We start from the raw sequence: 16,412 nt of genomic DNA, 5'->3' as shown, positions 1-16,412 counted from the left end.
CACAGCACTTGCCTCCACCCCTCAGCAGGACTCCTCCTAACTCTAACCTCTAGCTCCAGCCTCCCCCTAAGCGGTATCCCCTATCTGAAACTCCCTCTAGAGAATCCCACCTCTAACCCTACTAGAAAACCCTCAGGTATCTCAGGCCTATAATACCTCATCCAGGTTCTTCCAAAGATTCTGGAATATTGGCTGCTGCTCACACAAGTCCAACTTTTTGATAAAGAAAAGCAGCTCCCACCATTCAGCCTGGGTCAGATATCCCACTCTCTCATTCTTCTGAGGTTCGGGCTGGAGGTACGGCAAAGGGTACAGCCCATCCACAGGATTCCAGTCCCAGGAGGGAAATGCTGAAGACACAGGCATGGCGGGGATCAGCACCCCTCAGGAACAGGGTCCATTTCTGGACCCCTAGGGCTGCTCCTGGTCAGAAGTGGCTTCATCCCAATTACTAATCCTCTGTTCAGAGACATGCTATCCATGTCCCCTCTTAGGCTCACCTGTGCCCAACACAGTAGCCCCTGCCCCCTTCTCCACAGCTGCTGAAGCCTTATCCTCAGTGGCTTCCTCAGGGCCCAGGATCTCCAGCATGTGCCAGTGCACCCAGTAAGTGCGGCCTGTCGACTGCCAGAAAACCTGGTATGAGGGAGGAAGAAAGAGAGCAGAATAGAGAAAGCTCAACCCTCTAAGCCTTGGCCTGTGAAGGTTTGAAAGGACATGCCCAAGCATAGATCTGGGGCGCACCCTCAGATACGCACCTGGCTAAGCCTGGAAAAACCCCCATATGGCAAAAGGCTTCCTTCCCTTATCAGGAGTAGGCCCTGCCTCTTTTCTTAACCACGATTCTCTGCCTCCACATTCCTTCCTAGCCTCTTCCACTGGTGGTAGTGGGGAGTATCTCCATTTATCAGTTCTGCTTCCTGGGTGAGTCTCCCATGAACTTACAGCCCACCCACACCCCTGCCAGATTTTCTCAACCCTCCAAATGCACCCCGCGCAAATGCCAACCCCCTTGTATCATTCCAGTTCCCTAGGTGTGCTCTTCTCGGGTGGCCTGCAGGAGTCCTCCTTATGAAGTCCCAGCTATACCCCACCCCAAATAAACTCCCAACAGTGTCTCACCACCATGTGCTGCCCACCTGCACAGGGGGAATGCCGTTGTTGCTCTGCCGGAACTCGCCCTCGTCCCCAGCACTGATCTCCTCATAAACATCCAGCATCCGCACTCGCATCCCCGGCTGCAGCGTCTGTTGCACATATTCTCCATAGCCACTACGGCTGGAGAATTCAGAGCGCTGGCGGAAGACCCACCCTTGTCTTCTGGGGGTGGTGACAATGGTGGGGAGTAAAAGGCTGGGGCCTGAAATGTAGGGCTGAAAGATGGACCGGGTTGGCCGGGGAGGTGACATGCCCTGTTCGCTGAGGTTCCGGGCCCAGCCCATGCTCCGCACAAGCTCAGAGATGAGGTTGCCCACAGCCATGCTGAACTCCAGCTCCCGCTGTCCCCGGCTTTTCTCTCTTGTGGCACGTGGGGAGCTTTGGTCTCCAGCTCCCAGCTCTGGACTGCTATTCAGCTGATCCAGGAGGGAGGTGACACAAAGGTAGCGCTTCACCAAGGAGAAAAGCAGCTTTCCTGGGATCTGTAAGACACAATCCTTGGGACAGGTTCATCTCTTTCTGGCTTTAGCCTCTCCCCTTCCCTGAAGTATCCTCCTCTACAGAAAAATATAAAGGCCTTCTCCCCAGGCCTGTAGTTCTCAAACTTTGATTTGTGTAAGAAAGGCATAGGGAGTGTCTTAAAACACAGATTCCTGGGTTCTGATCTCAGAAATTCTGAATGGAGAGGGGCTGGGAGGGAGGACATGAACTTTCATGTTAACAAGTTCCCAGGTGGCTCTGGTGCTAACATTCAGTCCTGAACCACGTTTTCAGAAATAATGTCTTAGCCCTTGGACACAGCATTTCCCTACAGCTGGCAGTGTACCTGAGGCAGATGAATGCCCTCAAAGGCCATGCAGTGTTCTTCAGAGGATGTGGTTTCTGCAAACAGCTCCAGCAATGTATAGCGACTGTCAAAATCCATGTGCTGCTCGATGCCATCTTGCTGGCTCAGTGACAGAAGGACGTGAGCCCGACTCCCTGTAATCCATACCCAATCCATATCTTCTCCTCAATCCCCAGCACTTTCTCCCTGCCTGTCCTAGATTCTATCTCCTACCCCAGAGGCTTTCAAACTTTGTTACCAAGACTCACAGAAAGAAATACATTTTACATGGTAACCTGTTACAAACATACATACATACAACTGAAACATTTATTTTATGCTACAAAAGTTACCCCTACTAAGTGCTACACACTAATGACTTAAGTTTTTTAAAAAATATTGGTTGTAACCCACCAAATTGATTTCAAAACCAACTAATAAATCTCAATCCAGTTTCAAAAATAGAGATAATTCCTATTCTCTTCTCTGGTCAATGCACTGAGAAAGAACAGATAAGCCAGAGGCTATCATTTTAGCCTCTTTATATACCTGAAATAGCCTATTAATCTACATTTTTCCTTTGCATCAAATTGATATTCACCAAGTACTAGGTGGTCTTACAGAGCTAGGAAATCTCTCCTCTTTCTGTTCTTACTCCCTGTGGCCCCATTTTCTCCATTGCTTTCCTTCTTCCCTGGCTCTCTTACCAGCATCGTGGGCTGCCAGAGCCTGCAGCATTTTGCCTGCACTCCGGCGGATCTGAGGCTCAGGATTGCACAACATGTGCATGAGCAGGTCCAGGGCTCCTGTCTCTCTGAAGACACCAGTGAGGGGCCCGATGCTGGCATAGGCACTGAGCACATGGATGGTGTGGAGCACAGCGGCCGTGAGGCTTGGGGTCCCACTTTCTGCCAGCTGCCTGGCCGCCCTGCGTACCAGCGCTTGAACATCAGCCTCCATCTCTCCCATTGCCACTTCATCCAGGCCTCCTGGATCTCGAGGAAAGCTTCCTGAAACCCCAGCTGGTTCGTGCTGAGGTCCCTTAGATAGTGCCCGCTCACCTAACAGCCCAGGGCAGTTGGCGTAGACCTCAGGAGCCGACAGCCACATGAGGATGTGCTCTGCTTTGCCTTCTTCCACACCCACTTTGCCCACTTCCCCACACTTCAGGACACTCCATCGGATCAGGTATTCAGGATGCCCATCATGCCCAGGCCTCTGTCGAATGAGTTCTTCAGGATATGCCTGCAGCCGAGGCCCTAAGGGCACCATGAGGTCCCCAGCATGCCGTTCCCCCACCATCCTGACCTCCTGGGATACGCAAGGAGAAAGATAAGGCAGTATGAGAAAAGAAAAAAAAATACATGGAGGGGGTGGAATCTTGAGACACAGAGAAGGTGGGTGGTGATCGGTAGGCTGCATGGTAGAATTTAGGAGGCCAAACAGAAAAGGCAAAAAATAGGATGGAATAAATAGCTGAACATACTTTGGGATTTATAACAGAAGGAGAATGGAGTGAAGACAGTGAGGGGATGAAGAAGGGGTTTAAGAAATGGAAGAGTTGGCTGGGCCCAGTGGCTCATGCCTGTAATCCCAGCACTTTAGGAGGCCAAGGTGGGCGGATCACGAGGTCAGGAATTCAAGACCAGCCTGGTCAACATAGTGAAACCCCGTCTCTACTAAAAATACAAAAATTAGCCAGGTGTGGTGGCACATGCCTGTAGTCCCAGCTACTCAGGAGGCTGAGACAGGAGAATCACTTGAACCCAGGAGGCGGAGGTTGCAGTGAGCCAAGACCACGCCACTGCACTCCAGCCTGGGCAACAGAGTAAGACTCTGTCAAAAAAAAAAAAAAAGAAGAAAGAAAGAAAGAAAGAGAGAGGAAGGAAGGAAGGGGAGTTTACAAAAAGAGAATGAAAAGAGTAATAGGCAATGTAACAATAAACAGAGTGACAGTTAAGCAAGACAGTTTAGGCAGGATAGCAGGGTGGCTAAAGGTTACAGATTAGCACTTAGAAGGATGACATGGGTGGACAGGAAGGACAGCAGCACGTGAGGCAGTGGGGTCAGAACATGTGAGGAAAAGTAGGATAGCGGAGGGGCAGGACAGGGAGCATAAATGACAGAGTAAAGCTGCAAGGTGGATGTAAAGGGTGGGCCATGGCAGATATAGAGACTGGAGATGACAAAAGGCTGGGATGTTGGGGCAAATGACTGGATAGGAAAAGTGTATTCGAGTCTTGTGAAAGGCGGAGGGCCCTAGGGACCAGATAAAATTATGGGAAAGATGACCAGGTCCCACCCTGCACTTATACTGTATGTATGGAAAGGATCTAAGTAAGTCAGGTAGATAAGATAGAGGTGGTAATCATGGGGTTAAAGGTAGGAAATGAGGTCAGGAGAGAAGCAATATTCAGAGATTTCAGTATCAGATAAATGTGACTCTGAATTCTGGCTCTCTGTCTCACTGTCTGCATAGTTTGGAACAAGTTACTTAACCTCTGAGCTTGTTTCCTCTTCTGCAAGATGGTAGTAATATTCATAGTTACTTCATGAATTTAGTAAGATCATGTATGTAAAGCACTTGGAACAGCATCTAGCACATAATGAGTGTTCAGTAAACATAATCTATTATTATTCTTAGATGGAGAAGGTAGGGGAGTCATCAAATAAATGCAAAGTTATTAAGACCGATTATAAATGGGAGTGGAATAATCAGGAAAGATATGCGTGATATGAAGCAGTGCAGGGGCAACAGGGAATAGTGAGAATAAGAATGGAAGAAGGTAAACCCAGATGAAGATATGGTGGTCAGGGCAGGGGTCATGTTGGGGTAGAGGGACAGAAGATGAGAGTAGAGGTGAAGAGGAGGGAGAAAGACGGACGTGGACCTCAATGGAGGTAGCGGTCCACTTAGGATGGGGGGCAAGCCTGGATGGTAACCAGCGATGTGCCAGAGGGCAACTGATTAGCAGCAGGGGGAAGTAAAAGAATCGGATAGGAGAAGGTAGGAGGTGTAACGTGGGCCTAGAAGAGCAACAATAAACTGAGGTGTGGGGGTGAGGTCTCGACGCATGGATGAGACCAGCAGATAGCAAGATCAAGCCCAAGCTTGCAGAGCCGTGGGGAGGTGGAGGAGGCCAGCACTGCAGAGGGAACGGGTTTGGGGGGAGGAGGGAGGATGGTTGGGGGCGCGGTCCAAAAAAGCTGAAAAGATCCAGTGAATCTCAGAGAGCAAGACCTGGTTCCCTTCGTCAGCCCCATGGACAGTGGCTAAAGGACCGGGGAGGGGACAGGAGAAGGGGAGGGATTGGGTCGGCGCAGAACTCTCCTCTCACCTCCCACCGCCCGGCTCAGCCCTCGCTGGGACCCAGCGGCCGGTCCCGCCGTCCTGGCCCCGCCTCCTCAGGGCTCCCTTCCGGGTCACACGGCGAGTGCACGCACGGCCGGGAACCTACGGGTCCCACCGCGGCCCACGCCGAGCCTGGCGGAACAGCGCGCGAGTGGAGCATGCGTGCTACCGCAGGCGGCTGCACGGGAAGAGGGGCGTGGGGGCGCACTACCGGCGGAGCCTGGGATCGAGGTCACGTTGCTTCTCTCTCAGCAGCAGGAAGAAGCCGTTTCCATCCAGTCAACTGTGAAGCCCCCTCCACTAAACTGGGTCGGCCCTCCTAATCCTCTGTCCCATCACAGCGATCATGCTGACGAAACATAGTAACCCACACTCCCGCCTTAAGGCTGTCCTTTTTGACTTTTCAGTAGGTCACGTGCCCATGAGTTTCCCAAACCCTTCAGCAATGCTTTGGATTAGTTGTGTCACTTTTCCTGTTAATTAAAATTGCTCCTCTGCGTTGGCCTTAACACCTAGCAAAGCCACGCACAGGGAGAAGGTCCTCGGCCCCGCAAAACGTTCCTTAAATTAAATCGTATAGAATTAAACAGCCCAAAGCACACCTTAGCATTACCGCTCTCATCAAGCAGCCCGGATCGCTACTCAGAGCAGAAATTTTAGGAGTTTACCTCGCGTTCATACCCCTATCCCTCCCTAAGTGGAAAAACAGAACCAAAGACCCCACAGTCTGTGCACAAAAATGATACATTTATTGAAAGAGTATTTTTTTAATACAAAAGAAAGCTCTGTACATAGGACTGTGACCATGTCCACTATTCCTGGGTTAGCATCCCAGGGGAAGTAGAAACCACTGACATACACACTCACATTCAAGCACACACACTCACTCAGGCGCACACACCCACACACACATACCCCAGAGCCACTGAGGAAGGGAAACACCAAGGGTCGCTGCACATAAAAATGCCACCTCAACTCATCCCTGACACACGCATGTCCTCCCAAGGCCACGCTCACACAACACACATTATAAGCACTTTGCCTGATTCACTCACTGGGTCTGTCTTTTGTGGGAAGAAGAATTCATCAAACGTCTCCTCCCATGGGTGGGGGAGTGGGGAGTGAGTGAGTGGTGGTGGAGTGAAACAAGAGCAGAGAAAAGGGGCTGGGCAGTTACAGACCTGAGTCCCAAGCTCCCCTGCTCTCTGGCCCCTGATTTGCCATGCCCCAGCCTTGAAAGCCACCCATAAGCCCCAGCTATCTCCAGGAGAAAGCCCAGAAAGGTGACTTCCATCTTGGCACCCCAAACTGGGGCAAGACAGCAATGAGGGTTAGAGGTTAGGGGGTTCTCAAACGTGTCGGCAAATCATCCCCTTGGTAACTAGGCTGTGCGTAAAATCTTCCCCCATCCCTTCACCTAATCACAGAAGCCAGCTTGTTCCTACTGAAGGCAGTCTTACGGGTTAAGAAAATTTCACCCCACTGCTGCCCTGTTTCTGAAAAAGCTCCCTTTCTGGATATAGGTGGTGAAGGTAGGCTCTGACACAGGGTAAAAGACCCTCCCCCCTATGCTGGCCCACCCTCAAGGTCTACCCCAAAGGGGAAGGAGGGGGGTGGGGCATGGCCCCTGTACAAATTACATAAATACTGAGGTTACACTTAGAAAAATAAAGTCATTTTCTTCAAGGCTTTTTGTCTTAATTTAAAAAAGTTACAGTAGCTGCTCACTCCCTGGGAGAGCTGCCCATTTCTGGCTCCCCTTTGGCTGCACTCAGCCCAAGAGCTGCTCCCACTTCTTCTGACCCCCATTCCTGCCTCTCACCCCCTCCCAGACCCCACCCTGCTCACTGCAACTTGGGCCCCAGGCAGCTGCATGCCTGGGACAGCGCAAGGCTGCAATGCCCATGCGTGTGGCAAAAATGAAGTCAGTTGCCTCTGCCTGACGCCCTCCCACCCCTACCCCGACATTTGGTCTCCCTCTTCCCTCTCCCTAGCAACAGCCCTAAAGGGCAAAAAGAGGCCCAGAGCTGTGGGTCACCCTCCCCACCCTGTTGGGGCATGGCCTGAGGGCCCCTCCCCCGGCTTTCTCCTGGAAACAACCCAGGACTGGGCAAACCCAGAATCTCCCCCACACACTGGTGGACCCCGAGCTCATGGGGTGGTTCTGTCCCCAGGGGCCCAGCCAGTTCTGGGGAGCCTGAGGGCTCCCCAGGGAAGGGGAGTTTGGGCAGGGAGGGGGACGAGAAAAACGCCATAAAAAAAAGTTAAATATTTTAAAAATATATATTTATAGATTTGTTTTCACTTCGTCTCCTCAAATAAAAAGTTCAAAATCAACTTTAAGTAAAGCAGCTGGGAGGAGAGGGGGGAAGACAAGGGGGAGAAGGGAACGCTGGTGGTTCCCTCCAACCCAGGAGCCCCTGGAGGTCCAAGGGGAGCGGCAAGGCAGGGCAGGCGGCCCCAGGAACCTGCCCAGTGCACAGGCCCAGCTACTCAGGAGCTGAAGGGGCAGAGGGCAGCAGTGTGAGGGAAGAAGCCCCCGTCTCCCCAGCTGGCCCCCTGAGGGGCAGAGCCAGGGCTCTTTTGACCCAGCCTGTGGCAGACACAGGGCTGACCTGGGGTCAGCAAGGAGGCTGGCAAGAGGGCCCCAACTACTTCCTCAGAGGAGGACACGGTGCCCAGCCCCACAGAAGGCCTGTGTGTGGGGAGGTGGGGCACGGTCCCGTTGGGTAAGCTAATACTCATGGCAAACATCGAGCCAAGCTGGCGAGGGGATCCCAGGAAGGAGGACGGCCCCTCCAGCAACAGAAATGGGAGGTGGGGAGGGAAGAAGGGGAGGCTGAGGGAGGACGGGTGGAGGCAGGCAGGCCCATTTCTTTGGCTGGAGTGAGAGGGCTCAGTCCTGCGGCTGCCCGTTCCTCCTCCCCGCCTCCCTCCTGCGGCCCGTCAACATGTGTGTAAAGAAAACGTGAAAAGGCAACAATAAATAAGTGGTGCCGTCCCTTGGGCCATCTGTCCAGGGCGGCGGGCGGATCATTCACTCTTGGTGCTGTGGGCGGTGTCCAGGTTCACCACCTGTAGCTCGGTGAGGTTGCTGCTGCTCCCGGCCTGCTGCCCTATCACAGCCATCTGGAGGGAAGGGGGTGTATGAGGAGGGACAGGGACTGGCCAGCCAGTTCAGGCTCCCCTGGCTTCCCTGCCTGCCAACCACAGGCCTGAGCAGAAAAGCAGATGGGCTTCCAGGCTAGGGATTTTGGCTTTGATGAACTGGTTACAGGATCCCCTAAGGTCAAGACAAAGAAGTGGCTATCTGGGATGGGGTGAAAGATATCCCTACCTACCTGGTGGAGCTGAACTGCTGAAACAGGGATCTGCACTGTCCCAGATGACGCTGTCAGGAACACCTGGGGGACGCCACCTACATTGGGAAACCACAGGAGATACTCAAATTTTTTGTTGAAACTTCCAGATATTGGAGGAGTGGTGACAAATGCACAAGTGACGGGGGAGTTTCAGATGTAAGAGCTCAAGGGATAGGGTGCCAGTGTGTCTGAGGGTGCATGTGGGTGTGAGTGTCCAAGTGTGCATGGGTGTCCAAATGTGTGTGTGAGCATCCAAGTCTGTGTTGTATTTGGGTAGAAATATTTGTAGGCATCAGTGCATACGTGTGTGTGTGTGCATATGTGTGTGTGTGCATGTGTGTGCATGTGTGTGCATACGTGTGTGTGCATACGTGTGTATGTGTGTGTGCATACGTGTGTGTGCATACGTGTGTGCGTGTGTGTGCATATGTGTGTGTGTGTGCATATGTGTGTGTGCATGTGTGTGTGCATGTGTGTGTGTGTGCGTGTGTGTGTGTGTGTGTGTATAAAGAAGGAAACGGTCCTCCTGTCCTTAGCCCTGCTCCTCTACTCACCTGGCTCCTGGACCTGGCTGTGTGACACCTGCATGGTGGATGGTGCCTGGGAGAAGGCATTCAGCACGGTGAGGCTGCCATCACCCAGGCCCGAGGTGGGGGCATACATCACCGCATGCGGGCTAGGGTACATCATGTGGCCACCCACAGTTGTGGGCACGGATGACGTCATGATGGTGGCGGGCAGCGTCACTGGCAAACACAGACATGTGTCAGCTCGGCACTGGTCCTCACTGATAACTCCCATTCCGTCCCTAGGAATTCCAGGCCCCCAGAGCCCTCTTGCCATTTCCCAGGTCAGAAGCTAGACATGACTATTCCTCAGCTCCATTATCAACTAAGAAAAGCCTATTTTTTCTTGAACACAACAGCATCAATCTTTATTTGTATCCTATCACATTGTACTATTCAATTGTCTATCTGCTGAATTCTCTAAGTCCCAAATTTTGGGAAAAACAAAGATTATGACTGACCTACTCTCAGAAAACTCAGATACTCCCCTTTTAGGGAGCTCTAACATCTTATTTTTTATTTGTTCTCATTCTCCCTCCTTTTTTTTTTTTTTTTTTTTTTGAGATGGAGTCTCACTCTGTACCCCAGGCTGGAGTGCAGTGGAGCGATCTTGGCTCATTGCAAGCTCCGCTTCCTGGGCTCACGCCATTCTCTTGCCTCAGCCTCCCAAGTGGCTGGGACTACAGGCGCCTGCCACCAAGCCCGGCTAATTTTTTGTATTTTTAATAGAGACGGGGTTTCACCGTGTTAGCCAGGATGATCTCAATCTCCTGACCTCGTGATCTGCCCCCTTCGGCCTCCCAAAGTGCTGGGATTACAGACATGAGCCACCGCGCCGGGCCTCTCTCTCCTTCTTAATGCACAGCTAACAAATTACAAATTCATCTTTCAAACAAGCACTTCTTTTTTTTTTTTTTTTTTTTTTGTTTTGAGACGGAGTCTCGCTCTGTCGCCCAGGCTGGAGTGCAGTGGCGCAATCTCGGCTCACTGCAAGCTCCGCCTCCCGGGTTGACGCCATTCTCCTGCCTCAGCCTCTCCGAGTAGCTGGAACTACAGGCGCCCGCCACCAAGCCCGGCTAATTTTTTTTTGTATTTTTAGGAGAGACGGGGTTTCACCGTGGTCTCGATCTCCTGACCTCGTGATCCACCCGCCTCGGCCTCCCAAAGTGCTGGGATTACAAGCGTGAGCCACTGCGCCCGGCCCAAACAAGCACTTCTCAAATGTTAACGTGCATTATATGGGAATCTTGTTAAAACACAGACTCTGGGCTGGGTGCGGTGGCTCACGCCTGTAATCCCAGTACTTTGAGAGGCCGAGGCGAGCAGATCACGAGGTCAGGAGATCGAGACCATCCTGGCTAACACGGTGAAACCCCGTCTCTACTAAAAATACAAAAAAATTAGCCGGATGTGGTGGCGGGCACCTGTAGTCCCAGCTACTCGGAGAGGCTGAGGCAGGAGAATGGTGTGAACCCGGGAGGCAGAGCTTGCGGTGAGCCGAGATGGTGCCACTGCACTCCAGCCTGGGCGACAGAGCGAGACTCTGTCTCAAAAAAAAAAAAAACACAGACTCTGATTCAGTAGGTTTGGGGTGAGACTCAAGATTCTGTATTTCCAACAAGCTCCCAGGTAATGCTGGTGTTCCCAGTCCATAGGCCACACTTTGAGTAAAAAGGTTATAAATAATAAGAACTTAAAATTAACCTTATTTTGAGAGTATCTCATCATTTCTGAAATGTCTAGAGATACCTAAGGGTAATTGTGGCTACTCAAAACCTATAAGACCCTCGCACAAAGAGAAAATTGCTCTCTAAGTCCTTCCTGATAATTAAGCAAATGTGTCTTTGAGCAAGTAACTTCTTATTTCTAGGCCTCAGGCTCCTCATCTGAATAAGGAGGTAGCACCAATGGTCCCTAATTTTCTTCTGGAATCCGCAGCCCACTGCAGGGCGGGATTCAAAACCCAGTCATCCTCACCTGACTTTCCCGTAATTATCAGGCCCAAAGCCTCAATCTCCACTTTAAGAAATCCCCTGACTTTAGTTACAGGAGGGTTACTGTTGGGCACCTACTGCTAGGCCTCGTGGGGGAAGGCAGGGAGGGAGGGTGACAGGGCTGCGAGCTATACCTGTCCCGCTGGAGGAGGTCTGCGTGAGGTCTGTGCTGCTGTCACGGGAGGGAGACGCTTGCTGTGGGGCCTGGTGCACTTGAATGGCCTGCACTGGGACCTGCTGGGCCACTGCCCCACCTGCAAGACACAGAGTCTTATTTGTGCTCTGTCCCACCCAATTGCCACCTCCACCAAGTACCCATGGACACCCCCCAGTTCCAGGGTCTGGCACACTGGTCCCCAACTCCCATCACTATCTTTCCTGGAAGCCAAAGAGGCCCTTCATGCTCGAGTCTCCCTTCCGGGGGCTTCCACGCTCTACTCTTGCCCATCCCTCCTCCTCCTGCCCTGGGCCTTGTCTCTCTTTACTTCAGTTGACCCAAGAGCTGGCAATAACCCATCAAGGACATGATCTGCCTTCCAGTCAAGGCAGGAAGTGGTGAAACATCTACTGCCCTGTGGCAATGAGGGCACGGGGCTGGGGTAGCTAGACAGGGCCAGAATATATGGTTGAAACTTACTGACAAGGACAGCAGGGGTCTCAGTGGGCAGAGGTATGCCTGCCAACGGGATATAAGAGGCTTCTCTCAGGCTCTGGCCCCTATACACCTTCCTTCTGAGCAGGGAAAGAGGTTCTCTTGGTGCCAGCCCTAAACACACTCTTAGCATGCTCGATTTGCCCCAGGAAGGACGAATCTCTCCCTGCCCCTCGTGACTCACCAGGCATGAGAGTGAAGCTGGTAGGCAGCTGCATAAGGCCCCCAGAGGAGACAGGGCCGCTGCCTGTACTCTTCAGCACAGTCCCATTGGCACTGCTGACAGCACTGGGGCTGACACTAGCAGACACTGGTGCCAGGTAGTTGGTGATGGGAAAGGAGGGGCCACTGCTGACTTGCATGGTGGTAGAGGTGCTAGGTGCTGTTTGGATGGTGGAGGTTGTACCCGGCAGGTTGGTGACTGTGAACGCCGGCTTCAGTGTGTCCTATACCCAGAGTAAAGATGAAGCAATGAGCCTCTACCAGATCCTGCCTTTGCAGAAGCTTTGTGTGGACTGAGAACCCAGTCTGAAACCAGTGAGCTTGGGTTCAAATCCCAACGCCACCATTTCCCTGACGCCTGACTCGTAGGTAAGTTATTGATCTACTGAGCTACAGTTTTCTATTGGTAAGAGGAGGATAATACCTACCCCCCAGGTTGCTGTAAGGATTAAGCAGGTTAGCATATGTAAATCACTTAGAAAGCAGTACCTGGCACATAAAAAAACCAAAATAAATATTTGCTGTTCTTATGATAATGATTATCATTGTCATCATTATAATCCCCTGAGTTCCCTGCTCCAGTGGACTGTGGTAATCCCATTGGCTGGGGAGTCAGGACACCAAGGTCTGTTCCTAGCTCTGGTAATGACCATCTAAGCGACCCTGAAATAACCACTCCCCTTTTCTGAACCTCAGTTTTCCTCTTCTATAAGTATGAGGGGGCTGGGCTACTACGTTTTCTTTAAAAGAGTTCTTCCAACTCTAATTTGTCAGGCTTCTGAGATAGGAACTGAGAGTTTCTCAGGGAACTTAAGAGTTTGAGAGAGATCTTGAGGGTCTGGCAATGACACACTATATTTCAAACACCCAAGATGTAAACTACCAAAAGAATGTACTCATCCAACAAAATTTCCTGGGAATAAATGAGCACTACTGTTATAAAAGTTTAAAAATTACTACAGATGATATGCCACTAAGAGAGGAGGGAGCCTACAGCACTGACTCTCCCCTCAGGAAGACTTCGTTCTTAGAAGGGGAAGGAGGAAACTGAGAACGAAGCCACCAAGCCCACACCCGAACTGAGTCAACCAGAGGCTCAAAGGCTGCGGGGTGGGTCAGCACGAGACATTTGCTAAGCAGCTGGGCCCAAGACCCTTGATTGGCAGAGGCGTTGCTAAGGCAAACAGTGCCGCTTCCTCCCATTGGCCAGTCAGTTAAGTGCCACCCGGAAGGTGGAGCTCCCCAGACAGCAAGGGAGGAAGCCCCACCCCCTCTCCTTACCGGGAAAAGGAAGGGGGAGGAGTAACAGCGCAGGCATCCCTAGCAGCAGGCAAATGCGCTCCCTAACTGCCCAGGCCCCCAACACCCTGAAGGGGCAGCGGCTGGCTTGTAAGGTAGTCCCCGGCCCAGTCAACCAGCCCGCCTGCCAAGAGTGCTGGATTCCCAGGACCCCGGGACCGGAGTGCTCCCTTTCTACTCCCTGGCGACCCAGCCCGGAGGGCTGGGCTAAGCTACACCCCCGCCCCTAGCGGGGAGACAGCTGGCGGGAGGAATGCAAAGGCCCTGCCAGGCAGGCGGGCTGCGGGCGGGAGGCCGGCGTGGAGCCCAAGCCGGCCTTATATGGGCACGGAGGCCGCCCGCTTATCTAGGGGGGCGGTCTTCTATCAGGAAAGCGAGGATGGACACCTGTCCCCTAGGACGAGGGTCGTTAATCCGGCTCCACTCCACATCGGTGGACACCTATCCACCTGTCCTGGGCCAGAAAGGGAGAGGGACCCCCCTCCCTTCCCTCCTCTCACATAGGCAACCCAAACACACCTTGGTCTCCCCACTGCTGTCAGACTCCGACACCTGGTAGGTGAGATCTGTCTCTTCAAAGCCAGTGGCACTCATTCTCTGGTCTGTTGTGGGGTCTGAACGGGGTGGAGAGTCTGGCGAGTTGAGGCAGGTCTGAATCAGTGCCTTGCCGGTCTCACTGGTGATCATGGGCTGCAGTTTTCGGGTGGCAAAGGTATACACATGGCCTGTCTCACTGGCCACCAGCAACAGCACCTGTGTCCCTGTCAGCGTGGACAGCTCATAGGCCTGAGGGGTGAGGAGGGAGATGGGCAGGTCAGCAAACTTTTTATCTCTACCTTCCTTGAGAAGTTGGAAAAAGAATTATACAGTGATGTCATTCCCCCATTCCCATAATGACCTTCGTCTCTAGCGACTCTGGGGGCAGGGTGTCCTATCAGGATCTCTGGAAGCAGCAAAACTACCCATGCTCCTCCTTTGAGGAGCAGCCCCACTGACCTGAAGATACCCCAAGCAAACAGTAACAGCACCCAGTGATGGAACATATAACCTCAGGGGATATGGAAGGACCCAGCTAGCTGCTCCCCAACACAGCTTAGTGCCTGGAATGTCCCAGAGCCTCACCCCTTCTCACTGTCACAGGGACCAGGATGGATCCCTACCTATCACACTGGAATTTGTACAAGACATTAGTGATAAGGGACCACTTAAGCTCCAACTGTCCCATGTTTCTTTCCAGAAACTGCACAGGCTCCAACTTGTTGCCACAGCCTAGTTTCTCCTTTTGCCCTGTAATACTTTACTGCCCTTTCTCCTTTGTCTTGGGAAGAAGGTTATGGAAGGAGAGAAGAGAGTTTTCCTTCATTAATTACCTCCCCCCACAATCTTCTCCACTGATGATCAAGTGACAAGGGACACTGATACAACAGTGTCTGGAGTGATGGGAGACGAGACCTAGATTAGCACTAAACATCCTGCCATGAGCCCAGGAAGGGGACCTTCAAGGATGGCCCCATAGATGCCATACTCTCCCAACAAAGTTCTGCGAACCACCTTGGAAGCAGCTCCGGTTTCTACATGGGACAGAAATAAACGCCAGCCAGTGTTCCCAAGGATCCAGCTCCTTGTCTCCCAATTCCTCTGCTTTCATCTCTTCCCTTATCATCTACACCCCAAAATGACTCCTTTCCTCAACACTTTTCACTGGCTGGCAGAAGAGGAATTCCTAGGTACCTCTGCAAGCCTCCCTGACTTCTCCCAAACCCCATCCATGCATAGATTCTCCCTAGGGCTGGAAACCCCACTTGTCCTAACGGCAGGAGATTCTGCAGCGGGTCCTGCCAGGAGCATGTGGTTCCCAGTGGATGCCATGGAAGACTCACGGCCGGCGCAGGACTACGTTCCTGCTGCTCAGGGCAGCACCAGTTCTCCTGCTCCGCTCCCTTACCTGGTCCCTAACCCTGCCTGTCCTTCCAACCAGCATTACTCTCGTGGTGCCCACTTCCTCCCACACATGCTCGCTCATTGTTGTCATGCAGCTCCAGCCTCCTCACCTCCATACCTTCTCGTTTGCTCCCTGCTTTTCCGGCGCCCTCGTCCGAACACCGGAGTGCACTGGACCTATTGATCCCGGCTTCTCCTTATCCACCTCCCCGGCAGCCTCGCAGCCTCCCATCACCTCTCCTCACCCCTTCACTCAGCAAGGACCCTCTTCCTCTCTTGCGCCGGTCACTCCCACCTCTGCGCCTTTCCCCACGGTTGCGGGCGTTCGCGGGATCTCCCCTCTCCCCACATTTCCCCGGCGGCCCCTCCCCTTCGGCCCTCCCCGGGCAGGAGCCATCCCCTCCCACACACCTCCTGCGGACTCGCCGCCTCTCACCTCCGCCTCGGCTCTGCCGTCCTCCCGGGCTCCCCTTGCGCATCCCCACCCCAACCGGGCCCCGGGGCCGGCCAGCCCGCCGGCTTGGTACCTTCTTCATGATGCCCGTCTTCCTCTTGCTGAAGGTCGTGTAGCGCCGCAGCTTGTTGTCGATGAACTCCATCTTGATCTTCACGCGGCCCCGGGTCTTCTTACCCGGCTTGGCCCCGCTCACCGCGCCGCTCACCGGCCCGTAGCCCCCGGTGGCCGCTGCCGACGCCTCGGGCCCACCGACCACCATACCGATCTCCATCTCGCTCAGGCTCCGCTTCAGGCCGCGCCGCTCGGCGCCCAGCTCCTCCTCCTCGCCCGACTCCGAGTCGCCCTCGCTGCCGCTGTAGAGGGCCCCCGCGGTGGGCGCCGGGGTGGTTGCCGCCGCTGCCGCAGCCTCCCGCTCCAGGCGGCCGGGCCCAAGCCCCGCGCCATTCCCGGGGACCCGGCCCCCGTTAGCCCCGCGAGTCCCGCCGCCGCCGCCCGGCCGCCCCGTCGGGGTCCGGTTCAGGCTGCCCCCCAGGGCCGAGCCCCGGCCCAGAGCCGCCGCGGCCCCAGCTTGGCTCGGTAACAT

The 16,412-nt window shown here is 53.4% G+C and overlaps 2 protein-coding genes across 12 annotated transcripts in view; both read right to left on the bottom strand.

Moving 5' to 3' along the window:
* The window catches only part of CUL9 (cullin 9), a 42,881-nt gene extending 37,174 nt beyond the window's left edge, over nt 1-5,707 (bottom strand). For 3 of the 11 annotated variants that reach the window (XM_055263112.2, XM_055263115.2, XM_063633020.1), the window contains exons 1-5: nt 2,692-5,287; nt 1,985-2,139; nt 1,140-1,640; nt 501-636; nt 157-350 (exon numbers count right to left, since the gene is read on the bottom strand). In XM_055263112.2, coding sequence (XP_055119087.1) covers nt 157-350; nt 501-636; nt 1,140-1,640; nt 1,985-2,139; nt 2,692-3,406 — 1,701 coding nt within the window. In that variant the 5' untranslated portion in view covers nt 3,407-5,287. Of the gene's footprint in view, nt 1-156; nt 351-500; nt 637-1,139; nt 1,641-1,984; nt 2,140-2,691; nt 5,302-5,322 lie in introns of those variants that run through there. The other 8 variants (XM_055263116.2, XM_063633023.1, XM_063633024.1 and 5 more) reach the window with 7 other exon arrangements.
* Nucleotides 5,708-6,062: 355 nt separating this feature from the next.
* On the bottom strand, nt 6,063-16,412 carry SRF (serum response factor). The gene is made up of 7 exons (XM_055263170.1): nt 15,900-16,412; nt 13,951-14,217; nt 12,095-12,356; nt 11,393-11,512; nt 9,253-9,444; nt 8,678-8,754; nt 6,063-8,465 (listed from the first exon to the last, which is right to left on the bottom strand). The coding sequence occupies exons 1-7, from the start codon at nt 16,410-16,412 to the stop codon at nt 8,370-8,372; spliced, it is 1,527 nt and encodes a 508-aa protein (XP_055119145.1). The 3' UTR covers nt 6,063-8,369.

The sequence above is a fragment of the Symphalangus syndactylus genome, chromosome 23 (genome assembly GCF_028878055.3).
Source record: "Symphalangus syndactylus isolate Jambi chromosome 23, NHGRI_mSymSyn1-v2.1_pri, whole genome shotgun sequence".
Classification (NCBI taxonomy): Eukaryota; Metazoa; Chordata; class Mammalia; order Primates; family Hylobatidae; genus Symphalangus; species Symphalangus syndactylus.
Note: the sequence above shows the minus strand (reverse complement) of the source record. Positions and strands in the feature narration are given on the sequence as shown.

What these genes read in the sequence shown, in the direction of transcription:
- SRF (XM_055263170.1), bottom strand. Translation starts at nt 16,412, where the DNA reads ATGTTACCGAGCCAAGCTGGGGCCGCGGCGGCTCTGGGCCGGGGCTCG. An exon ending in ACAGCAGTGGGGAGACCAAG is followed by an intron (nt 12,357 to 13,950) that starts GTGTGTTTGGGT and finishes CTCTGGGTATAG; the next exon opens with GACACACTGAAGCCGGCGTT. An exon ending in CAGCAGTTCAGCTCCACCAG is followed by an intron (nt 8,466 to 8,677) that starts GTAGGTAGGGAT and finishes CCTTCCCTCCAG; the next exon opens with ATGGCTGTGATAGGGCAGCA.